This window comes from Polyodon spathula, chromosome 57 (assembly GCF_017654505.1).
Source record: "Polyodon spathula isolate WHYD16114869_AA chromosome 57, ASM1765450v1, whole genome shotgun sequence".
NCBI lineage: Eukaryota > Metazoa > Chordata > Actinopteri > Acipenseriformes > Polyodontidae > Polyodon > Polyodon spathula.
Window position 1 is genome coordinate 31347 of NC_054590.1, and position 27825 is coordinate 59171.

General features: G+C 35.4%; 1 protein-coding gene across 1 annotated transcript in view; it reads right to left on the reverse strand.

The window, feature by feature from the left end:
* LOC121307559 (olfactory receptor 142-like) overlaps window positions 1–27552 on the reverse strand; it is a 40633-nt gene extending 13081 nt beyond the window's left edge. Inside the window, exons 1-4 of the mRNA XM_041239757.1 lie at window positions 27539–27552; window positions 25744–25893; window positions 25605–25652; window positions 18202–18889 (exon numbers count right to left, since the gene is read on the reverse strand). Of these exons, the coding sequence (XP_041095691.1) occupies window positions 18202–18889; window positions 25605–25652; window positions 25744–25893; window positions 27539–27552 (900 nt within the window). The remainder of the gene's footprint in view (window positions 1–18201; window positions 18890–25604; window positions 25653–25743; window positions 25894–27538) is intronic.
* Between the last annotated feature and the right edge of the window lie 273 nt (window positions 27553–27825).

Genomic DNA, 27825 nt, shown 5'->3' on the forward strand with positions numbered 1-27825 from the left:
TCTTAAAATGTTTAGCAACTTTTCAACATTTAAATGCTTATTGTTTATTTTAAAAACAAATATATATTTTGTCATTAAAAATTTATTTTGAAAACCAAGATTTAGTTTTTCACAAATAAATCTGACAAATTTGATTGGCTCTTGTAATTCTGAAATTTGCATATTCCCCGATTAGCATTAAAAGAGCCAATCAAATCACGTTAAATATTCAGCTAAATGTTAAATCTTTTTAGAGCTTTAGCTGGCCAGTTAATATTTAGCTAGATGTTAAATCTTGTTAAGAGATTTAAGATTTAGTTAAATAGTTAGCTAAGTGTTCAGTCTTTTTATAGATTTAACATGCATTTAGTTAGTTCAGTACACAAAATCCAGATTTATTCCCCTTTATCTATTTGAGAACCGATTGTTCAAAAAAAAAAAAAAAAAAAAAAAAAAAAAAAAAAAAAACTATATTATAGTATCTAATATAAAAAAAAAATTTAAAATAAAGATTTAGTATTTAAATGTTGAAAAGTTGCTAAATATTTTCAGATTTATAAGTTATATCTGAAAGTACACATTTAAACATGTATTTAAATATTTTTCACAACATTTATAAATCTAAATGGGAAAAAATACAAGATTTAAGTTAAATCTGGGAAAAAAGACATTTTAAAATATTCACTTTTTTTTTTACACATGACTCCCCATAATGAAGTAGTTGATCAAACATGTACTTCTATCTTCACTAGATCCTCCTTACACTCTTGTACAATTAATATACATATTCCAATATATCCATACACACTGTTAACAATAGTTCCTACACAGGATCATTTTACAATTGACCAGTTATATAGTTTTTCAATGTGGGTGCGACATTACTACCAACACATACTGTAAACATCAGTATAGAAAAATACAAGGAAACAGCATTTAAAATCTATTTCATACCTACAGAAAATAAAAGACAAAGGGATTGACAATTCATTTATAATCTCACTTCGAGGAAATCATTTCTAACACAAAAAAAGCAATACAAAATGATAGATGTGTGCAGTTATACAATAACAGAATAACCTGATTATCCATTTACCTGACTTTGAAGGCCTTTCTGTGGAGATGCCAGCAGACAGCAGAGCAGTTGTGTAGTGGTGTCAGGCACAGCTTTGCTGGGATTTATATACTTCTCATTACAGGTTGGTTTATTCTTAGTTATTAATATCCAGGGAGTCTTTGATACTGTTTTTCTTCCTTGAGGACATTATGGTGACATCACCAACCATATCAGCCTTCCTTGTGGACTGTTATTTTGCATAATTATTTTTGAGGCAGGAGACAGATTGTAGTTAAACCACAAATGGTTAGTCGAAACAATTCCTCCCCCTTGTACAAAATACACATGGCCTTATTCAGCCTCCTCCCCCCATGAAGAAGCATCTGGGTTGTTCATACCCCTGTTGATGAGCTGAGGTTAAAATCATATTTTCAAAATCTGTACAGTGTTAAGGACACTTGCTTTTGGTGTGCTGGCTCTCTCAATACTCAGGATCAAGGTGAATATACATTACTTGAACAATGGTTTTAAACAATGGATCAGTCTATTGTGACGGGGCAGGTTCTTAATGTACCCACTTCTGATTAGATCATTTAGAGCAGAAATATAACAAATAGAAACTTTATAAGACTATACATGAATAGATAAATCACTTTTACAAATTCAATATTAGAATAATATTGAAAAATAAAATGGAAAATCCACACATTGAAATCTAAACCCCTTAAGAGGCAGACCTGATGGGAATCAATATGTATCACCATTACAAAGACTTGGAGATGCCTAGAGAGCATGTCATGGTACACGCCTGGCTTTCTTCAAACAAGGGATGGATGATTGTATCTTTATATTTTGGGTCACGCTTTATTTTAAGGGGCACCTATTAACTATTAACAAACTATTAGTAAATACATTAATAAACATTAGTTACTTGTCCGTTAGCAGTTAGTTAACAGTTGATAGACTATTTGTTACTTGTATTAATAAACATTGGTTACGTTAGTTATCAGTTAATAGACTATTTGTTACTTGTATTTATAAACATTAGTAACTAGTCTGTTAACAGTTTGCTAACAGTTAATATACTATTTGTTACTTATACTAATAGACATTAGTTACTAGCATGTTAACAGTTTGTTAACACTTTGTTAATGTTTGTTACTTGATGTATTATAACTTTTCTCAGTTAATAAATCAATGAATAAATGATTTGAACATGTTATATCTGTGACTCTGACAACCTTTTTAAAGGCTGCAGATTTCCTTGTGTGGAGAACATTGAAGTGAAAAATAATAACCATTTTTGTATTGTCTTCAAGTGATTTATACCTGTCATAAACAACTGAAATCACCAAATGTAAAACTTTTAATAAATCACATCCACACTGTACAGTAAATAAGTAAAAATATATTTGTTGCTTAAAAACTATTAACTTCATTAAATGATTTATAGTCATGATATGTATGAAAAGTATTTCCCTTAATTATGAAAATATGAAGTGTTACCCAATTGCATTATCTTTAGTCTCCTTTGGGTAATGAACATAAAAAATATGATTGGTATAAATGCCTCCAGTAGGTTCTCTGCTTATCTTGAGGAAGAAGTCTGTCGAAAGATACTACGGCATGCTATCTTTTAATCAATTAAGGTAAAAGGAGTTCACCCATGCTGAGTTCTTGTCTTATTCCCTCTATATGTAAATGATTGTGCTCATTTGCATTGATATGCCAACATCACCAGTGTGTAACCCTGAGGGCACTTTAAAGCAGAGTGCAGGATCAGCATAGCTTAAATATACAGCAGCATCATACCATATAGCATACATTTGCATTGTCAGAGGTTTCTATTTTTAAAATAAATGGAGCTAGTGCCTGGTTGCATTTGGTATTGTTAGTTTTGGACCAATTTGTTTTCTTCTAAATGTTTTAACAACTCTTTTACGGATCTCAGGAAGAATCAGGCAATAAATAATGGGATTCAAAATAGGAGGGACAATTAGGAGTTCCAGTGATGTGATTGTGCGTACAATGTTTGATACATTCTTAGGGTTTAATCGGCTTAGAATAATTTCTGATAACACAGTAGCATAAAAGCTGATTAATGAAATTAAATGTGGAAGACAGGTTTGCAAAGCTTTCCTGTTGTGTTCTTTGGCGCTTTTATGGCATACTATAAGTATCTTAATGTAAGAGTATACAATAAAAGAAAAGAGTGGAATAAATGAAGCATATACCAAAAATCCCAAAATATTATTAACAGTCGTGTCTACACAAGATAGCTTCAAAACATCCCAGTTGTGACAGTACAATTTATTAATCTGGTTTCCACACAAAGGAATTGACACTGAAAAGATGATTGCAAAAGACACTATAACAACAGGATAGATCCAGGCTGCAAGTAATAATCTGTACAGTTTTGTACATGTCATGACAGTGTTGTATTTTAATGGCAAGTATATTGCTACATACCTGTCATAGGCCATAGCTGTTAGAATTGTCATTTCACCCATGATATATGTATACATAACACCTATATGCAGTTAATACCAACGTTTTTCTCTAATGGCACATTTAAACAATGAATACATGTAGATGTACTATACTGTATTGATATACATAACTAACATGTGCAATAAATTATATTTAAGCCGTATTTCAATACTCTAGGTACTCTAGGTGCAGCCTCACCGGTGCTTCCTTTCAGGTTTACAGTTCAGGTGAAAAAGTGCATCAGGCTTAATAAACTTATGTTATTTTATGTTATTTTATTTCTTTAGTCTGTTGCAGATGAGATAACCATGAATGAGCACGTATCTTGGGAAACTACTTAGTTTTCTTTCTATTTTGCATTGCAATTAAATGTGCCTTGTATTAATAATATATATATATATATATATATATATATATATATATATATATACACACACACACACACACACACACACACACACACACACACACACACACACACACACACACACAGTATATAATACATTATGATTATTATTATTATTATTAGATAGGTATAGAAAACAATATAACTCTTTGATCTCTTACAAATGTAAGACGATAGTAGCAACTACATCTGGAATCTATTAGTGTTAATTACTTTGTTTCTGCTGCACATTTTTGTAACTTTGTTCCGGATCTTCTGAAGGTTTAAACCATAAATGACAGGATTGAAAACAGGGGGGACGATTAGAAATTCCACTGACAGGAGATCAGTAAAGCCTGTGGCATATCACTTGAACCGTAAATACTGTACATGAAATTAAAAAGCACAGCAATGAAGTATGGGGTGATGTGAAAAAAAAAAAAGCGTTAATATTTTAATGTCTTTTTTTCCAGATTTGTAAATATTGTGAAAATAAATAAATATTTTCTACATGTGTTTATTCAAATATAGTTTATAAATCTTAAAATATTTAGCAACTTTTCAGCATTTAAATGCTAAATCTTTATTTTAAAAATAAATATATATTTTGTCATTAAATATTTATTTTGAGAATCAAGATTTAACGCCTCACAAATAAATCTGATAAATTTGACTGGTTCTTGTAATGCTGAAATTTTTATATTTCCCGATTAGCATTAGAAGAGCCAATCAAATCATGTTAAATATTCAGCTAAAATGTTAAATCTAGTTAAGAGAGTTAACATGTAGTTAAATACTGTATTTAGCTAAATGTAAAACATTTTTTAGATTTAAGATTTAGTTAAATATTTAAGTTCACAAAATCCAGATTTATATGCGAACAGAAAAACAAAATATATATTTTTAAAAAAAAATTAGCATTTAACAGTATTATCATTTATGCAGTAGACTCAGCCCTACTTACATTTGGGATAGATGTGGAAAAGATGTACTGCCTCTATAAATATTGATTTAGCCTTGGAGATACATTTTCAGCCCTATCTAGTAAATATCCTATCTTATGTGTGTATAATACATCAGTTTCCGACACATTATGTGATTTTGTTTTGGGGGTTGTAAGAAAGGGGTTGGATTTTTGATTTTCTTACTGTAAAAACGGTTGTAATACTATATATATATATATATATATATATATATATATATATATATATATAAACTGTTATTTTACAGTGAATTAGTGAATGGTCCTTATACAGTAAAATATAGTATATTTATAGTTTACCTGTAAATTAACTGTAAATTAACCAAATTAGTGCATTTTTTCATCTAGAAAAATAGATGAAGCACTGTATGTGTTTTCCCCTCTAACATTTGTGAAAATAAGATAAGTCAATGCTGTTCAGAGGATCGCATTAGGTTTTAATATCTAACGAAAAAAATGCGTAGAATTCTTTTTAATGCACTTTTATTTTTCAAACACATTTTTACAATACAATACAGAAAACAGAAATGGAAAGCTGGTGTAGTTTTCTCTTTCTCCAAGCTGCAGTTGTTCATGGAGAGCAGACTTGAAGTAGATCGTCTTCTGCTCATAAACGAGTGCATCAGATGCTAGTTCAGTGCAGAGCAGCTCTGGTGTGTTTGTTGCATTTGACACTGTCTCTTCACCTCTGGCTGAACGTCTACCTTTCTAGACAGACACACTATGCAGGTGCAATTTCAGAAGGTATGTGCATATGAAAGACTAATAATTTGTATTTCAATTTATACACAATTTATGGTAAAGACAAAATACCTTTCTTTCACTTTTCATTTTCTTCTGACAACCAAGAATAACCTTCCGAACATACTATTTGAATATGTTGTATCTGTGAGTCTGAAAATCTTAGCCTAATATTGAATGAAAAAATAATAACCCTTTTTGTTGTCTTTTCAATTGTTTTTTGCCTATCATAAACAATTGAAATCATCAAATGTAAAACTTTTAATACATCGCATGCACATTGCACAGTAAATAAGTAAAAAATACACTTGGGGTTTAAAAACTACTAACTTTATTAAATGATTTCTGGTCATGTTCTGAATGAAAAGCATTTCCCTTAATTATGAAAACATGAAGTGTTACCCAATTGCATTTTCTTTAGTCTGCTTTGGATAATGAACATACAAAAATATAATTGGTATAAATGCCTCCAGAGGGAGTCCTTGCTTATCCTGAGGAGGAAGTCTGTCGAAAGATTCTACGGTATGGTGTCTTTTAATCAATTAGGTAAAAGGAGTTCATCCATGCTGAGTTCTTATCTTATTCCCTCTATATATAAATGATTCTGCTCATTTGCATTGATATGCCAACGTCTCCACTGTGTAACCCTGAGGGCACTTCAAAGCAGAGTGCAGGATCAGCTTTGCTTAAATATACAGCAGCATCATGCCACATAGCAAACGTTTGCATTGTCAGAGTTTGTTTTTGTTAAAATAAATGGAGCTAGTGCCTGGTTGCATTTGGAATTGTTACTTTTGGACCAATTTGTTTTCCTCTAAATGTTTTAACAACTCTTTTACGGATCTCAGGCAGAATCAGGCAATAAATAATGGGATTCAAAAGAGGAGGAACAATTAGAAGTTCCAGTGATGTGATTGTGCGTACAATGTTTGACACATTCTTAGGGTTTAATCGGCTTAGAATAATTTCTGATAACACAGTAGCATAAAAGCTGATAAATGAAATTAAATGTGGAAGACAGGTTTGCAAAGCTTTCCTGTTGTGTTCTTTGGAGCTGTTATGGCATACTATAAGTATTTTAATGTAAGAGTATACAATAAAAGAAAAGAGTGGAATAAATAAAGCATATACCAAGAATCCCAAAATATTATGAACAGTCGTGTCTACACAAGATAGCTTCATAACATCCCACTTGTAACAATACAATTTATTAATCTGGTTTCCACACAAAGGAACTGACACTGAAAAGATGAGTGCAAAAGACACCATAACAACAGGATAGATCCAGGCAGCAAGTAATAATTTGTACAGTTTTGTACATGTCATGACAGTGTTGTATTTTAATGGCAAGTATATTGCTACATACCTGTCATAGGCCATAACTGTTAGAATTGTTATTTCACCCATGATATATGTATACATAACACCTATTTGAGTGTAACAAAATTCATAAGAAATGACTTGGGTGTCTGAAAGAAGATGATACAGAAATGAAGGATAGAAGCTAGTAGTTCCTAAGAGGGCATTAATAAATAAATTACAGAGGCAGATGTACATTGGTTCATGGAGGCTTTTCTGTAGTATTATTAATAAAATAAAACATGAATTAACACTGATTATAAAAAGATACCCTATTAGAGTGATAGCAAAATATATATATTTGTTGTTTCCCATATCTCCAAATGCAATAAGTGTAAACGATGAAACATGGGATGCGTTTTCCATTGTTACTCCGGGAGATCCCAGTTTTCATTTATACCTAGGAACAAAAAATACAAAGTTAATAGTTATGAAAAATATTTAATTTAGAGCTGGGTAAATGATCAGCATGTATTAGAAATGTATTTTTCTATATAGTTATATGGGAGTGCACTTGTAATAACTCTGCAGTAATGAATGTATGCATTTGGATAATGTATCACATTTTTAATAATTCAGATTAGAAACTAAATCCTAAAGGTCAGTTCATCCAACATAAAATGCTCCACGGGACTTTTCACTTTTAATTGTGAGAATACCATTTTAATCGTCCCACCAAACATGCTTATTATTCAACTCATGAATACTAGACTTGGGAAACTTAAGTGAATACTGAGCTCCCCCTTTATACCATAAGGAAGCAGTTAAAAAAAACAAAACAAAAAAAAAAACATGCTTTTTTCCATTTTAACAATATATTCAGTTAATACCTACGTTTTTCTCTAATGGCATATTTATACAACGAATACATGTATATATACTATAATGTATTTTTATACATAACTAACATGTGCAAGAAATTGTATTTAAGCCGTATTGGTCTGTTGCAGATGAGATAACCATGAATGAGCACGTATCTTAGGAAACTACTTAGTTTTCTTTCTATTTTGCATTGCAATTAAATGTACCTTATATATATATATATATATATATATATATATATATATATATATATATATATATATATATATATATATATATATATATATATACACACACAGTATATATACACTGTATTATTATTATTATTAGATAGGTATAGAAAACAATATAACTCTTTGATCTCTTACAAATGTAAGACGATAGTAGCAACTACATCTGGAATCTATTAGTGTGAATTACTTTGTTTCTGCTGCACATTCTTGTGACTTTGTTCCGGATCGTTTGAAGGTTTAAACCATAAATGACAGGATTGAAAACAGGGGGGACGATTAGAAATTCCACTGACAGGAGATTGTGTAAAGCCTGTGGCATATCACTTGAACCGTAAATACTGTACATGAAATCAAAAAGCACAGCAATGAAGTATGGGGTGATGTGAAAAAAAAAAAAAGCGTTAATATTTTAAATGTCTTTTTTTCCAGATTTGTAAATATTGTGAAAATAAATAAATATTTTCTACATGTGCTTATTCAAATATAGTTTATAAATCTTAAAATATTTAGCAACTTTTCAGCATTTAAATGCTAAATCTTTATTTTAAAAATAAATATATATTTTGTCATTAAATATTTATTTTGAGAATCAAGATTTAACGCCTCACAAATAAATCTGATAAATTTGACTGGTTCTTGTAATGCTGAAATTTTTATATTTCCCGATTAGCATTAGAAGAGCCAATCAAATCATGTTAAATATTCAGCTAAAATGTTAAATCTAGTTAAGAGAGTTAACAAGTAGTTAAATACTGTATTTAGCTAAATGTAAAACATTTTTTAGATTTAAGATTTAGTTAAATATTTAAGTTCACAAAATCCAGATTTATTTGCGAACAGAAAAACTAAATATATATTAAAAAAAAAAAGATTTAGCATTTAAAAGTTGAAAAGTTGCTAAATATTTTAAGATTTATAAATTATATATGAATGTACAAAATTTAAAAAATGTATTTATTTATTTTCACAGCATTTATAAAGCTAGGGAAAAAATACAAGATTTGAGTTAAATCTGGTTAAAAAGACATTTTAAAATATTCACTTTTTTTTTTACACATGGCCCCATATAATGAAGTAGTTGATCAAACATGTACTTCTTTCTTCATTAGATCCTCTGTACACTCTTGTACAATTAATATACATATTCCAATATATCCATACACACTGTTAACAATAGTCCCTACACAAGATCCTTTTACAATTGACCAGTTATATAGTTTTTCAATGTGGGCGCGACATTACTACCAACACATACTGTAAACATCATTATAGAAAAATACAAGAAAACAGCAGTTAAAATCTATTTCATACCTACAGAAAATAAAAGACAAGGGGATTGACAATTCATTTATAATCTCACTTTGAGGAAATCATTCCTAATTCAAAAAAGCAATACAAAATGACAGATGTGTGCAGTTAAACAATAACAGAATAACCTGACTATCCATTTACCTGACTTTGAAGACCTTTCTGTGGAGATGCCAGCAGACAGCAGAGCAGGTGTGTAGTGGTGTCAGGCACAGCTTTGCTGGGCTTTATATACGTCTCATTACAGGTTGGTTTATTCTTAGTTACTAATATCCAGGGAGTCTTTGATGCTGTTTTTCTTCCTTGAGGACATTATGATGGCATCACCAAGCATATCAGCCTTCCTTGTGGACTGTTATTTTGTGTAATTACTTTTGAGGCAGGAGACAGATTGTAGTTAAACCAAAAATGGTTAGTCAAAACAATTCCTCCCCCTTGTGCAAAACACACATGGCCTTATTCAGCCTCCTCCCCCCTTGAACAAGCATCTTGGTTATTCATACCCCTGTTGATGAGCTGAGGTTAAAATCACCTTTTCAACATCTGCATAGTGGTAAAGACACTTGCTTTTGGTGTGCTGGGTCTCTCAGTACACAGGATCAAGGTGATTACACATTACTTGAACAATGGTTTTAAACAAGGGAACAGTCTATTGTGACGGAGCAGGTTCTTAATGTACCCACTTGTGATGAGATCATTTAGAGCAGAAATTTAACAAACAAAACTTTATAAGACTTTACATAAATAGATAAATCACTTTTACAAATTCAATATTAGAATGATATTGAAAAATAAAATGGAAAATCCACACGCTGAAATCTAAACCCCTTAAGAGGCAGACCTGATGGATATCAATGTGTATCAACATTACAAAGACTTGGAGATGCCATGGTACACGTTTGGCTTTCTTCAAACAAGGGATGGATGATTGTATCTTTAATGTTAACCTATATGTGGGGTTGAAGAGGCGGAGCTAGGCACCAACAATCATTTCACAACACATCATTTCCTGTCATCAATTAAATCTATCTTATTTAAACAATAGTCACCTCTACCTAGCTGTCTTGTGTTTCTTTGTTTTGGCATAAACCTAAGCGATTTCAAGACCCATCAACTTTCGTATACCTCAATAATGCAGTACTTTCAGCAGTTGTCATCGGATTCAGAGGATTCACAGTATTTTCTGTCATTACCAGATCATTCTCCTCCAGCTTCAATCCAGGGTCCATCCAGTCTCCGTTTTTTCTGCCCTTCTGGTATTTCAGTTACATCTGATCAGGGTCCCGATCAGGCTCTCGTCCAGGTTCCAGTTCAAATGTTGCCTACCGTTCCTGCCACTCAAACATCGAATCTGCGCCGATCCAAGCGACTTCGGCCTCAGGATGCCTCTCCGGATCGATTGTTTTGGAAGGACTGGCCCATGAATAAATTGATAAAAACCCTCCTTAAAAATGGTAATGCGATTCTAGCAGGGAGTGATAGAGAGTCTCTTTTTATTCTCTGTTGCAATTCAGTCTTAGCAGAACCAGTCTTTCCTCCGAAAAAACATAATCAGCCGTTCCCAGCCATTCAGCATCCTAAAACAGACAGCAGGCAGTCTATTCCGGATCAAATCACCCCCACAACTAGCACCACTAACCAGCAGCCAGCCATTGAAATCCAACATTTGCACATATTTAACGATATAAAATCATTTATGCAGCCTTTTGCCGATACTCTATCTTCAGTCCGTTCTCAACTGTTGGATCTAGATAAAAGGGTGTCTAATATGGAACAGGGAAAACAACCTACAGGGCTGACCTTAATTCCAGCATCAAATACTGCAGCTCCGCCTACAGCTTCTTCCGGTCCAGTCCTAATTTCAGCCAGCGAAGCAGATCCTCCAGTATACAACCTCGCTACTGCTTCTGCATACGGATCCTCCTCTCCAACTGCAGCTAGACGTCACACTATATCTCCCCAAATCAGACGTAACATTCTCGAAGGTAAGGACATTAATCTTGTTTCACTATTAATGACAGCTTCGGAATTCTTGGACCATAGAGTAGTGGATTGCGGAGATTTGGCAGTAACTCTAAAATCCAGAGATCCCAGACTGCTTAAAAATCTTACATTAGGGGAATTTGTCCTTGCTTTCTCCATATTCAGAGATGTGTTATGCTCGGTATATCCTAACCGCAGAGCTGAATTGGACTCATACGAATACTGCATCGTGGAGCTATCTGTCAGATACGGAGGGACTATGTTTTTGAGTATCATAAAGCATTCTCTGTAAAAGTAGCAGCGATATTGGCAGCAGATAATCACATCATCAATTGGGCACAACCTGACCCAGATCTATTTAACAGAATCTTTGGTGGTCTAAGTGGGGTCTGCGCTTCAACAGCTCACTCAACATCCCTCTGCCCTAAAGCTGCAATTGCATCAACTTCTAAAGCACCCGGTTTCGCCGCTAATTCATACAGATCTTCAGTACCTAATCCTATACATTCTTCAGCTCCCCTCGATCAATCCACAAGGAAAGACAAATACGGGCGCAGTATTAGATTTTCAGGAGGAAGACAAATCTGCAACAATTTCAATACTGGCTTCTGTTCGAATAGGCAATGCAATTTCAATACTGGCTTCTGTTCGAATAGGCAATGCAATTTCAATACTGGCTTCTGTTCGAATAGGCAATGCAATTTCAATACTGGCTTCTGTTCGAATAGGCAATGCAATTTCAATACTGGCTTCTGTTCGAATAGGCAATGCAATTTCAATACTGGCTTCTGTTCGAATAGGCAATGCAATTTTATCCACATGTGCAGCAGTTGCGGAGACGCTCACGCTGATACAATCTGCCCTTTAAAACGCAATTCACTTTCCCCGATGCTCACAGTCTTTACTCCTGTAAACATCCCAGCATTATCAAGTAAATTACAGGATCATCCCGACAGTAATTTAATCAATTATCTGATCGACGGATTAAAAAATGGTTTTTCAACCGGTCTGACTCAAATTCCTTCTTCCTCGTTCAAAAGCAAAAATCTTTATTCAGCGACTCAAGAACCACAATTAGTGCAATCTCTCGTCGAAAAAGAAATTATAAAAGGATTTATAGTCGGTCCATTTTAGCTTCTCCTTTTACAGTATATAGAATTAATCCTATCGGCATTGCCACGAGGAAAATGTCAGGAAAAAAGCGTCTCATTATTGATTTATCAGCACCATGGGGGTCAAGCACCAGCAGCATTAACTCATTAATTCCCCAAGATCAATTTTCCCTGCATTACATCACTATTGCAGACGCAATACATTCAATTAAATTAGCAGGTCGTGGTTCCTGGTTAGCAACAGCAGATATATCAGATGCATTTAAAGTAATGCCAATCCATCCGTCTCTCCGTCACCTGTTTGGTATATGCTCGGAAGGGAAGTTTTATTTTGACACCCAATTGACTTTCGGCTGCCGCAGCAGCCCGAAGATATTTGATATCCTGTCAGAAGCATTATGCTGGATTCTTCTTAATGTCTATCCTGTCCCATTCTTGCTCCACCTTGACAATTTTTTAGTAATTTCTCCTCTTTCAGATGCACCAGTAGAAGCGATTTCCAGTCTTAAGAGCTTATTTTCTGAAGTTGGCGTTCCGCTTTCAGAAGAGAAATCAATCGGTCCCCTTCGTTCTTTGGAATTCCTTGGAATCATTCTAGATACAGAAAAGTTTGAAGCCAGCCTGCCTGAGTCTAAACTTAACCATATTCGTTTGCTCATTGAGGATTTTCAGATCAGTAAAACAATAAAAAAACGGGCACTGCTTTCATTGCTGGGTTATTTTAACTTTGCAATACGTATCATTCCACAGGGGAGGACGTTTATATCTCGACTGCTAGCGCTGGCATCAACAGCAAAATCTGGACTCCTATATAAATATCTCCTCAGAAGCTAGGAAAGACATTAAAATGTGGTCTGCGCTTATTCAGCACTGGAACGGTCTCTCTATGTTTTATGATGATTTCATTTCAGCTCCACACGATATGGCTTTATTTATTGATGCCTCATCTCTGGGATTCGGAGGTCTATTTAACAATCAATGGTTTTGCAGTACATGGCCTGAGGAAATCGAAAACATATCTCCTCTTCTAAAATCCACAGCTCTGCTAGAGATATACCCAATAGTAGCAGCTGCACAGCTATGGGGTCATCTCTGGTCTAAGAAATCAATACTATTTTAATATGATAATTCAACTACAGTGCATATTATAAATAAAGGACGTTCCTCTTCCCCTCTTATCATGCAGTTGCTGTGGTGGCTAGTATGGATTTCAGTCTCTAATAATTTCCTAATACAAGCTCGCAAACTACCGGGCATTTTTAATAATGCAGCTGACGCTCTATCTCGTTTACAGATTTCCAAATTCCACAGTTTGCTGACCACAGCTCTGCAATATCCAGCAGCAACGCCACAGTTCAATCAGCTGATTTTCAACTAAATCCAGCTATTAATAAACTTCTTAATTCAGCTCAAGATTACATGGCATCAGCACTTGCCCATCTACCAGATCCTCGTACTCTACAGGTTGGGCATGTTATGTAACTTTTTGTTTACAAAGCAGGATTAATCCTACTCCATTCAACCAGGACTGGATCATGGCATTCATAGTGCATGCAAAGGACTCTCTACATCTGGCACAGCAGCTACAATCAGACTATATTTGTCAGGACAATGTATTCAACTTTCTAAGATCAACTCTCATCTGTGTCCCTTCACTTCCATGTTGAAGTACATTGCAGAATGCAAGAGCCATTTCATTCTCCGACCCTTTGTTTATCAATTCAAGCCAGTCCATTGTACCAAGGCATTGGTTTTCAACACACCTTTCCACCGTGGTGTCCAGAGCAGGTCTTCCTTTGCAATTCTACATTCCTCATTCATTTAGAATAGGGGCAGCTACTTCAGCTGCAAAAGCCAACATTAACCAGCAGTTAAACTTATATTCGTTCTTCATCATCTGAAATATCCTCCGCACATCAGTCCATTGCTAGTATGTCCGGAGTGGGACGACCTTTCTGCCTGAGCCACCAAAGATTTCCCCCTAAGAAATAAAATTAAAAGAAAGTTTTTTTTTTTCTTTCCACTGTGCAGAGGGTCTTCACATAGTCATTAGGGTACAGTATACTAACCCCTTTGTCACGTTAAGTGTTTGTTTTCTTTCATCTAAATGTTTTCTCTTTTCTTCTTATGCATTGGCGGTTCTCTCTTTTTCTTCTTCACGTTGCGTCAGCGGGGAGCCGGGGGTCCATCTTTTGGGGGGTTAGTGTTTCCACTTTCTCCAACCCTTTGTTAAGCTCCGCTTCATTTACCTCATAGAGGAGGGTTCTCCATGAGTCAGAGGGGACCCCCGGCCAAACCCTTCCATCTGCATGTATGTTTCTTTTGGGATTCTTCTTTCAGGTCTAATGCCTCTATGTGGCATCCCTCGTGTTTGTCGGGTCTCCTCAAAGACGTTGGCCCCTCTCCTGTTTGTCGGGTCTCCTCAGCGACGGAACTCCCCCTTCTATTATGTTGGGCTTTGAAGAGGCGGAACACCACGCATTATATGTTTTAACAAATACCAACTTTATGTTTTCTTTCCGGTTCACGAGCCTCTTCGTATGTCGGGTAACCTCAGAGACGGTGCCCCTCTCGTATGTTGGGTCACCTCAAAGACAGTGGACCCCCTCCTGTTTATCGTGTCTATCGATCAAGTAAATGTTGGGCCTTGAAGAGGCGGAACCCCTCTCTCCATGTGTATATGTTTACTAACTCTGTCAATAAACACTATCAGAGGCCATAGCTCCGCCCCGTGAATATTTTGTTATGTATGCAGGTTCTCATTGGATTATTGATTTAATGATTTTGTTAATGAAAAGTAACAGTTTATATATATATATATATATATATATATATATATATATATATATATATATATATATATATAAATACTATACTTATGTAGAGTGCACCCTATTTATTTATTTTGCTATCTGACTTGCATATTGAAAAAATCAAAGGTCAGGGTTCTTGATCAACAAATTAGACTTACTGTCGTCAAAGCAGTGCCACCAACACCAGTAGACTCAGCCCTACTTACCTTTGGGATAGATGTGGAAAAGATGTACTGCCTCTATAAATATTGATTTACGGCTTGCAAATTCATTTTCAGCCCAGTGTAGTAAATGTATGATATGAATACCATGTATTACATTTAAAAAGAAAACAACTATATTTATGTATCGTGCTCCCTATTTGTTTCGCGATCTGGCTTGCAAATAGAAAAAATCAAAGCAGTGAAACAGTGAATTAGTGAATGGTCCTTATACAGTAAAATATAGCATGTAATTTACTGGCAATATGGACTAACCGTGAATTAACCAAATTAGTAATTAAATCTTGAAAAATAGAGGAAGCAATATATATTTTCCCCTCTTCAACGTTTGTGAAAAGCATTAATTGTGGAACTTCTGCTTGTTTATTTTCTTCAAAAAAATCCCTTTATTAGTTTAAAACATGACTATTAAAACATACCTGTCATGTTTTAAACTAATAAAGAGATTTTTTTGAAGAAAATAAACGAGCAGTAGTTCTACAATTGATCCTTTTGAAGCAAAATAACGAGAGTGCGACCATAAATGTTTTTACGGAAACTCATTTGGTAAGCCATCTAAACTGAAAGCTTGGCTGAAAGACTTGGGGATGCCTAGAGAACATGTCATGGTACACGTCTGGCTTTCTTCAATCAATGGCCAGGGTTCTTGATCACAAAGTAGATTGGGCTTTGACATACTGTCTTCAAAGCAGTGCCACCGGCACCAGTAGACTCAGCCCTGCTTACCATTGGGATAGACGTGTAAAAGATGTACTGCCTCTATAAATATTGATTTAGCCCTGGAGATTCATTTTCAGCCCTATCTAGTAAATGTCCTATCTTATCTGTGTATAATACATCAGCTTCAGACACTTTATGTGATTTTGTTTTGGGGGTTGTAAAAAATAAGTTGTTCATAAACTAGGCTACTACTACCATGCAAGCCCTGTTGATTTGTGGAATTGATGCATGAGAAATCACAGGGAATTCAGAGTCAGTGTGCCTCCATCTATAGGACTTTGAATCTTTGATAACAGCGCAATTTGGATTGGCATTCTTTTTTAACTTATTTTTCAAGGGATGGATGACTGTATATTCTATCATTGGATTTCTGGTTTTGCTACTGTAAAATAACAGTTTATATATATATATATATATATATATATATATAATATATATATATATATATATATATATATATACCATTTGTTAAATTAAATATTTATGTATAGTGCTCCATATTTATTTCGCTATCTGATTTGCAAATAGAAAAAATCAAATCATTAAAACAGTGAATTAGTGAATGGTCCTTATACAGTAAAATATAGTATATTTACAGTTTTCTGGCAACATGGACTAACTGTGAATTAACCAGATTAGTGAATTTTATAATCTTGAAAAACCGATGAAGCACTGTATATGTTTTCACCTCTTCAACATTTGTGAAAATGGGATAGTTAATACTTTTCAGAGAATCCGATTTAAGTTTTAATATCTAATGAAAAAAACACAGTCATCTTTTTAATGCACTTTTATTTTTCAAACACACTTTTACAATACAATACAGAAAACAGAAATGGAAAGCGTGTGTAGTTTTCTCTTTCTCCAAGCTGCAGTTGTTCATGCAGAGCAGACTTGAAGTAGATCGTCTTCTGCTCATAAACGAGTGCATCAGATGCTAGTTCAGTGCAGAGCAGCTCTGGTGTGTTTGTTGCATTTGACACTGTCTCTTCACCTCTGGCTGAACGTCTGCCTTTCTAGACAGACACACTATGTAGGTGCAATTTCAGAAGGTATGTGCATATGAAAGAATAATAATTTGTATTTCAATTTACACACAATTTATGGTAGAGACAAAATACCTTTCTTTCACCTTTCTTTTTTTCTGATGCACCAAGAATGACCTTCCAAACATAAGATTTGAACATGTTATATCTGTGACTCTGACAACCTTTTTAAAGGCTGCAGATTTCCTTGTGTGGAGAACATTGAAGTGAAAAATAATAACCATTTTTGTATTGTCTTCAAGTGATTTATACCTGTCATAAACAATTGAAATCACCAAATGTAAAACTTTTAATAAATCACATCCACACTGTACAGTAAATAAGTAAAAATACACTTGTTGCTTAAAAACTATTAACTTCATTAAATGATTTCTGGTCATGTTCTGTATGAAAAGCATTTCCCTTAATTATGAAAACATGAAGTGTTACCCAATTGCATTATCTTTAGGCTCCTTTGGGTAATGAACATAAAAAATATGATTGGTATAAATGCCTGCAGTGGGTTCCCTGCTTATCTTGAGGAAGAAGTCTGTCGAAAGATACTACGGTATGGTTTATTTTAATCAATTAAGGTAAAAGGAGTTCATCCATGCTGAGTTCTTGTCTTATTCCCTCTATATGTAAATGATTGTGCTCATTTGCATTGATATGCCAACGTCACCACTGTGTAACCCTGAGGGCACTTTAAAGCAGAGTGCAGGATCAGCTTTGCTTAAATATACAGCAGCGTCATGCCACATAGCATACATTTGCATTGTCAGAGGTTTTTATTGTTAAAATAAATGGAGCTAGTGCCTGGTTGCATTTGGAATTATTACTTTTGGACCAATTTGTTTTCCTCTAAATGTTTTAACAACTCTTTTACGGATCTCAGGAAGAATCAGGCAATAAATAATGGGATTCAAAATAGGAGGGACAATTAGAAGTTCCAGTGATGTGATTGTGCGTACAATGTTTAACACATTCTTAGGGTTTAATCGGCTTAGAATAATTTCTGATAACACAGTAGCATAAAAGCTGATTAATGAAATTAAATGTGGAAGACAGGTTTGCAAAGCTTTCCTGTTGTGTTCTTTGGAGCTGTTATGGCATACCATAAGTATCTTAATGTAAGAATATACAGTAAAAGAAAAGAGTGGAATAAATGAAGCATATACCAAAAATCCCAAAATATTATTAACAGTTGTGTCTACACAAGATAGCTTCAAAACATCCCAGTTGTGACAATACAATTTATTAATCTGGTTTCCACATAAAGGAACTGACACAGAAAAGATAAGTGCAAAAGACACCATAACAACAGGATAGATCCAGGCTGCAAATAATAATTTGTACAGTTTTGTACATGTCATGACAGTGTTGTATTTTAATGGCAAGTATATTGCTACATACCTGTCATAGGCCATAACTGTTAGAATTGTCATTTCACCCATGATATATGTATACATAACACCTATTTGAGTGTAACAAAATTCATAAGAAATGACTTGGGTGTCTGAAAGAAGATGATACAGAAATGAAGGATAGAAGCTAACAGTTCCTAAGAGGGCATTCATAAATAAATTACAGAGGCAGATGTACATTGGCTCATGGAGGCTTTTCTGTAGTATTATTAATAAAATAAAACATGAATTAACACTGATTATAAAAAGATACCCTATTAGAGTGATAGCAAAATATATATATTTGTTGTTACCCATATCTCCAAATGCTATAAGTGTAAACGATGAAACATGGGATGCGTTTTCCATTGTTAATCCGGGAGATCCCAATTTTCATTTATACCTAGGAACACAAAATATAAAGTTAATAGTTATGAAAAATATTTAATTTAGAGCTGAGTAAATGATCAGCATGTATTAGAAATGTATTTTTTTATATAGTTATATGGGAGTGCACTTGTAATAACTCTGCAGTAGTGAATGTATGCGTTTGGATAACGTTTCACATTTTTAATAATTCAGATTGGAAACTAACCCCTAAAGGTCCGTTCATCCAGCATAAAATGCTCAACGAGACTTTTCACTTTTAATTGTGAGAATACCATTTTATTCATCCCACCGAGGGGGCTGAATAGTAATTGTGCAATTCTATAGTTACTTTAAAAATGGTATTAAGTTAGAAGTTTGGGGTAGAAAGGTTAGGTTTAGGTTTCAGTGTTGATACTCCAGTAAGTGAGGACGTTCCTTGAGCATTTCCCTCGAGATAAACCGAAAACATGCTTATTATTCATCTCATGAAAACTAGACTTGGGAAACGTAAGTAAATACTGAGCTCCCCCTTTATACCATAAGTGAGCAATAAAAAACAAACAAAAAAAATACATGTTTTTATTCCATTTTAACATTATATGCAGTTAATACCAACGTTTTTCTCTAATGGCACATTTATACAATGAATACATGTAGACGTACTATAATGTATTTATATACATAACAACATGTGCAAGAAATTGTATTTAAGCCGTATTGCAGTACTCTAGGTATTCTAAGTGCAGCCTCACCGGTGCCTCCTTTCAGGTTTACAATTCAGGTGAAAAAGTGCATCAGGCTTAATTAACTTATGTGATTCTGTGAATTTCTTCAGTCAATTGCAAACGAGATAAATACACGTATCTTAGGAATCTTTTCTTTAGAAAAGAAAGATAAAATTACGTTACGAATTCATATATATATATATATATATATATATATATATATATATATATATATATATATATATATATAAAATGCATTATTATTATTGTTAGTTAAGTATAGAAAACAATATACAACATAATGCTTTGATGTCCTACAAATATAAGACGATAGCAGTAACTACATCTGGAATCTATTAAGTGTGAATTACTTTGTTTCTGCTGCACATTCTTGTGACTTTGTTCCGGATCGTTTGAAGGTTTAAACCATAAATGACAGGATTGAAAACAGGGGGGACGATTAGAAATTCCACTGACAGGAGATTGTGTAAAGCCTGTGGCATATCACTTGAAACGTATCTACTGTACATGAAACCAAAAAGCACAGCAATGAAGTATGCAGTGCCATGTGAAAAAAAAAAAAAAAAAAACATTAATATTTTAACATATATTGTTTTACAGATTTAATTTAAATCTTGTATTTTTTCCCCAGATTTAACTTAAAACTTGTATTTTTTGCAGATTTACAAATGTAGTGAAAATAAAGAAATATTTTTTAAATATGTACATTCAAATCTTAAAATATTCAGCAACTTTTCAACATTTAAATGCTTATTCTTTATTTTAAAAACAAATATATATTTTGTCATTAAATATTTATTTTGAAAACTAAGGTTTACCTCTTCACAAATAAATCTGACAAATTTGTTTGGCTCTTGTAATGCTGAAATTTGCATATTTCTTAATTAGCATTAGAAGAGCCAATCAAATCACGGTAAATATTCACCTAAATGTTAAATCTTTTTAGCTGGCAAGTTAAATATTCAGCTAAATGTAATTTTTTTAGAGATTTAACATTTAGTTAAATATTTAAGTTCACAAAATCCAGATTTATTTATGAAGAGCTAAATCTTGATTGTCAATATATATATATATATATATATATATATATATATATATATATATATATATATTATATATATATATATATATATATAATATATATAGAAAACAATAAAATATATATATTTTAAATAAAGATTTAGTATTTAAATGTTGAAAAGTTGCTAAATATTTTAATGAGTTATAAATTATATATGAATATACACATTTAAAAAATGCATTAATTTATTTTCACAAAATTTATAAATCTGGGCAAAAAATACAAGATTTAAGTTAAGTTTGGGAAAAAAGACATTTTAAAATATTAACGCTTTATTTTATTCTTTTTTACACATGTACTTCTATCTTCAGTAGATCCTCCGTACACTCTTATACAATCAATATACACACTGTTAACAACACTCCCTACACAAGATCATTTTACAATTGACCAGTTTTATTGTTTTTCTATGTGGCACGACATTACTACCAACACATACTGTAAACATCAGTATAGAAAAATACAACAAAACAGCAGTTAAAATCTATTTCATACCTACAGAAAATAAAAGACAAAGGGATTGACAATTCATTTATAATCTCACTTTGAGGAAATCATTCCTAACACAAAAAAGCAATACAAAATGACAGATGTGTGCAGTTAAACAATAACAGAATAACCTGACTATCCATTTACCTGACTTTGAAGACCTTTCTGTAGAGATGCCAGCAGACAGCAGAGCAGGTGTGTAGTGGCGTCAGGCACAGCTTTGCTGGGCTTTATATACGTCTCATTACAGGTTGGTTTATTCTTAGTTACTAATATCCAGGGAAGCTTTGATACTGTTTTTCTTCCTTGAGGACATTATGATGACATCACCAACCATATCAGCCTTCCTTGTGGACTGTTATTTTGTATTATTATTTTTGAGGCAGGAGACAGATTGTAGTTAAAAAAAAATGGTTAGTCAAAATAATTCCTCCCCCTTGTGCAAAACACATATGGCCTTTTTCAGCCTCCTCCCCCCTTGAACAAGCATCTGGGTTGTTCATACCCCTGTTGATGAACTGAGGTTAAAATCTCCTTGTTCATCACCTGCATAGTGGTAAAGACGCTTGGTTTTGGTGTGCTGGCTCTCTTTGTGCTCAGGATCAAGGTGATTACACATTACTTGAACAATGGTTTTAAACAATGGATCAGTCTATTGTGACGGGGCAGGTTCTTAATGTACCCACTTCTGATGAGATCATTTAGAGCAGAAATATAACAAACAAAACATTTTATCATACTATACGTAAATAGATCACTTACTTTTCAAATTCAGTATTAGAATAATATTGAAAAATAAAATGGAAACTGCACACATTCAAATCTAAACCCCTTAAGAGGCAGACCTGATGGAAATCGCTCTGTATCAACATTAAGAAGACTTGGGAGAACCTAGAGAACATGTCATGGTACACACCTGGCTTTCTTCAAACAAGGGTCAGGGTTCTTGAACACAAAGTAGACTGGGCCTTGACTTACTGTCTTCAAAGCAGTGCCACCAGCACCAGCAGACTCAGCCCTACTTACCTTTGGGATAGATGTGGAAGAGATGTACTGCTTCCATAAATATTGATTTAGCCCTGGAGATTCATTTTCAGCCCTATGTAGTAAATGTCCTATCTTATGTGTGTATAATTGTGGCAAAGTGGTTGGTAAGGGGAACAGATGTCGCGGTGATGCGGTGCAGGAGTGATGAACAGACAACAGTGATTCAGTGAATAAGTGCTTTATTGCTCTTTTCCAGGTCTGGCGACCGTCAAAAATAATAAATCCCCGGCAATACACAACAATGTGTAAAGCACGGGGATAATGAAAACAAGGGCACAGTCCAGAACAAAAACAACGGTACGGTCACCAGTCCTGGGTGATCGAAAACGTGCAGGTGCTCAGTGCAGTGGTGCTCCGGATAGTGCTCTCCTTTCGACAGCTCCGGAGATGTGCGTTAACTGTCTATTAGTGCGACAAAGACAGACAATTACAGACAGACAGAAAATAACACACAGCACGTACAACACTCTTCACAAATACTCTGAGAGCTCCTCTCTCAGTCCTTCTCTCCTAACATTAACCCAAACGAAGGAGAAGATCAGCGTTACCCTGGCCCCTATATGTAATCCCGCATGATATCGACATAAACGGTTGCAGCTGCCTTATTACTTGCAGTTTTTATTGAAATTTAAGCAGTTCAAGTCCAGTGAATAACCTGAAATGGTACAAAGGTAAGCGGTAAACTGCCAGAGGTTAAAAAAAAAGTTTAGGTTACCAAAAACTGAAAAATAATGTACACCTTGGAGTTCTACAAAAAGGCCTTTTTCAGGGAACAAGTAATGAGTTAACAACTTACAGCTGTTCTGCAGCAATGGAAGTAAATTAAGCCTTGAAAGTTGATGCTAACAATTCCTACAGGTGTCCCAACTTTTGTTGATTACTTACAAACCCAATGTCTGTATAAAAGCACTGTTGGAACAGACTGTGTTACTACACCCTCTAAAGCATTATTTGGACAGTATTGTACTGCAGGAAGTAGTATATTGCTATGTGGCAAAGTGGCTGGTAAGGGGAACAGGTGTAGCGGTGATGCGGTGCAGGAGTGATGAACAGACAATGGTATTTCAGTGAACAAGGTGCTTTAATTGGTAATCCAGGTCTGGTGACTGTTAAATAATAAATCCCCGGCTATACACAACAATGTGTAAAGTGCAGGGATAACAAAAATTGGGCATAGTCCCGAAACAAAAACACAAGACGCAGTCACCAGTCCTGGGTGCGACAGCTCCGGAGAAGTGCTTTAACTGTCTACAGTGACAAAAACACAGACAGTTAACAATACACACACACAGCACGTATTTTTCTTTTAATTACTGAGAGTTCCTCTCTCGCTCCTTCTCTCTCCAAACATTTACCTAAACGAAGGAAAAGATCAGCGTTACCCTGGCCCCTATATGTAATCCCGCATGATATCTAGGTAAACGGTTGCAGCTGCCTTATTACTTGCAGCTGCCCCTCGTTTACCTTTCAGGTCAATATGGTCGTACAACAGATTCTCGCTTCTTTCCAGGCTGACCCACTTCCTGGTCCCGGAAATGAACTGTCAGGCCAGCCCTTCCAGATTCTTCTTGACCTCACAGGTCAGGAGGAAGATTTATCACCAGAACTCATTGTATTTCTGTCACATATCCCACCGCTCAGAGTGGAGCCGAAGGAACACTCGGCTAAATCTACCTTTTCCCATTACTCCCCCCTCCCGGGAAAAATAATCTGCATTTTGGTGGTCTTTCCCCACACAGTGTACCATATGGTACATGAAAGGCTGCAATGCCAGATACCACGAGTTATCATTGCTGTCCTTCATTGTGCTTAACCACGTGAGTGGGGCGTGGTCTGTGACCAGATCAAATGAGTGTCCCAGCAGGTAGTATCGTAAAGAGTGAGTAGCCCATTTAATGGCCAAACACTCTTTTTCGACTACGGAATAGTTACATTCCCGAGCTAACATTTTTTTTTTGCTCAGGTACAATATCGGGTGTTCTACTCCAGCTACTTTTTGGGAGAAGACTGCACCCAAACCTACATCCAATGCTTCAGTGTGGAGGATGAATCTCTTGGTGAAATCCGGTGTGATAAGAGTGGTGGCCTGGCAAAGTCTACGCTTAATAGTATCAAATGCCCCCTGACACTCAGCTGACCATTTAATTAAATTTGGAGCACTCTTTATGGTGAGGTCGGCTAATGGGTTAACCACTGTGGTGTACTCAGAGATGAAGCTGCGGTAATAACCGGCTAAGCCCAGTAGTGACCTCACCTGAGTCTTGGTTTTAAGGATCACTGCATCAACCAAAGCCTGGATTTTGGTGACCACAGGTCACTCCCTTCCATTCCCCATTAAAAATCCCAAATATTGAGTGTTTTGGCAAACGCACATTTCCTCAAGTTAGCTGTTAGCCGGGCTGCCCTTAGAGACTGAAGAATGGCTGCAACCCTAGCCAAATGCTCTCGCCAGGTGGAGCTGTAAATCACCACATCATCAATATACGCTGCTGCATATTCATGGTGTGGGCGTAAAACCTGGTCCATCAGTCTCTGAAAGGCAGCGGGCACACCATGAAGCCCAGATGGCATGGTTTTAAAGTGGAACAGCCCTTCTAGTGTTGAAAATGCGGTTTTCTCCCTGGAGCTGCGAGTTAAAGGGTACATTGAGAGGGGCTGGAATAGCCTCTGCCCTAGTTGGCCCAGTAACCTCGCTCTCTCGGACACACTGCGTTCCCACTCCCTTTGACTGGTGTTTGTAACCATTACAGCACTCTCACCAGACCCCAGCCTTGTCTCAAAGACGCTCCCTCCCATTTCAAGGTCCGTCTCTCCTTATTTGTTTTTCTAGGACGGAAAAGAGGGGAAAACATTTCAGTATGAAAAGGAAACACATCACCAATTCGTTCCCCTTTTTTTTCTGCCACGTTTACATGTGTGGCTGAATAACTGGGTGCGGCAACCTTTCCGCCACCCCGACTACGAGGTGACGTTTTATCGGTCCTACTGTTAAATATACTTTTAGTGTGGGGTATGCCGCCGTGTCTCCATGGATACAGGAGATGGCCACCTGACCTTGTGGCCGTCACGACACACTGCTCAAGAGAGCTGTCCTAATTAAGGTTTGCTCACATCCTGTGTCCACTAAAGCGTGGGTTTTCACATTTCCCAAAACAACATTAATCAGACAGGGCCCTTCCCGACCATTTTCCCCGTGCTTACCAGTTTCAGATGCCCAATTGCACGCTGCCACGTCACACTCCATGGCAGCGGGGCAGGACCTGGCCTGGTGTCCTGGCTGGTTGCATCTAAAACAGAGGGAAGGGGGGACAGAGGGTGCATAGGTTAAATATCTGTCGCGCTGCTGGTAGGGCAACGGGGCAGGGGCAACCCCTCTACCCCAGCTGGGGGCCAACCTCAGTCTCCATGAGGGGGAGGCAAGGGGGCCCAACGGAATCGGCGGTCTGGGAGGTCTTGGTCCCAGGAACGAGGATGATGGTGGTATTGGAGGAGAGGGAGGGAGAGGTTCGTGACTGCGAAGGACAGGGACTGACAGGATCCAATACAATACAATACAGAAAGCAAGCTGTATTTGTTCATGCAGAGCAGACTTGAAGTAGATCGTCTTCTGCCATTAACGAGTGCATCAGATGCTAGTTCAGTGCAGAGCAGCTCTGGTGTGTTTGATGCATTTGACACTGTCTCTTCACCTCTGGCTGAACGTCTGCCTTTCTAGACAGACACACTATGCAGGTGCAATTTCAGAAGGTATGTGCATATGAAAGAATAATAATCTGTATTTCAATTTACACACAGTTTATGGTAGAGACAAAATACCCTCTTTCATTATTCTTTTTCTTCCAACATACACCAAGAATAACCTTCAGAACATAAGATTTGAACATGTTGCATCTGTGACTCTGACAACCTTTCTAAAGGCTGCAGATTTCCATGTGTGGAGCTTCAACAGCTTTGTGTAATAACAAGCCATTAGCCTAATATTGAATTGAAAAATAATAACCCTTTTTGTTGTCTCTTAAAGTGTTTTTTACCTGTCATAAACAATGGAAATCATCAAATGTAAAACTTTTAATACATCACATCCACACTATGCAGTAAATAAGTAAAAATAAACTTTGGGCGTAAAAACTATTAACTTCATTAAATGATTTCTAGTCATGTTCTGAATGAAAAGCATTTCCCTTAATTATGAAAACATGAAGTGTTACCCAATTGCATTATCTTTAGTCTCCTTTGGATAATGAACATACAAAAATATAATTGGTATAAATGCCTCCAGAAGGAGTCCCTGCTTATCTTGAGGAAGAAGTCTTTCAAAAGATTCTACAGTATGGTGTCTTTTAATCAATTAAGGTAAATGGAGTTCATCCATGCTGAGTTCTTGTCTTATTCCCTCTATATGTAAATGATTGTGCTCATTTGCATTGATATGCCAACGTTACCACTGTGTAACCCTAAGGGCACTTTAAAGCAGAGTGCAGGATCAGCTTTGCTTAAATATACAGCAGAATCATGCCACATAGCATACGTTTGCATTGTCAGATTTTTTTATTGTTAAAATAAATGGAGCTAGTGCCTGGTTGCATTTGGAATTGTTACTTTAGGACCAATTTGTTTTCCTCTAAATGTTTTCACAACTCTTTTACGGATCTCAGGCAGAATCAGGCAATAAATAATGGGATTCAAAAGAGGAGGAACAATTAGAAGTTCCAGTGATGTGATTGTGCGTACAATGTTTAACACATTCTTAGGGTTTAATCGGCTTTGAACCGTTTCTGATAACACAGTAGCATAAAAGCTAATTAATGAAATTAAATGTGGAAGACAGGTTTGCAAAGCTTTCCTGTTGTGCTCTTTGGAGCTGTTATGGCATACTATAAGTATTTTAATGTAAGAGTATACAGTAAAAGAAAAGAGTGGAATAAATGAAGCATATACCAAAAATCCCAAAATATTATTAACAGTCGTGTCTACACAAGATAGCTTCATAACATCCCAGTTGTGACAATACAATTTATTAATCTGGTTTCCACACAAAGGAACTGACACTGAAAAGATGAGTGCAAAAGACACCATAACAACAGGATAGATCCAGGCTGCAAGTAATAATCTGTATAGTTGTGTACATGTCATGACAGTGTTGTATTTTAATGGCAAGTATATTGCTACATACCTGTCATAGGCCATAACCGTTAGAATTGTCATTTCACCCATAACATATGTATACATAACACACATTTGAGTGTAACAAAATCCATAAGAAATGACTTGGGTGTCTGAAAGAAGATGATACAGAAATGAAGGATAGAAGCTAGCAGTTCCTAAGAGGGCATTCATAAATAAATTACAGAGGCAGATGTACATTGGCTCATGGAGGCTTTTCTCTAGTATTATTAGTAAAATAAAACATGAATATACACTGATCATAAAAAGATACCCTATTAGAGTGATAGCAAAATA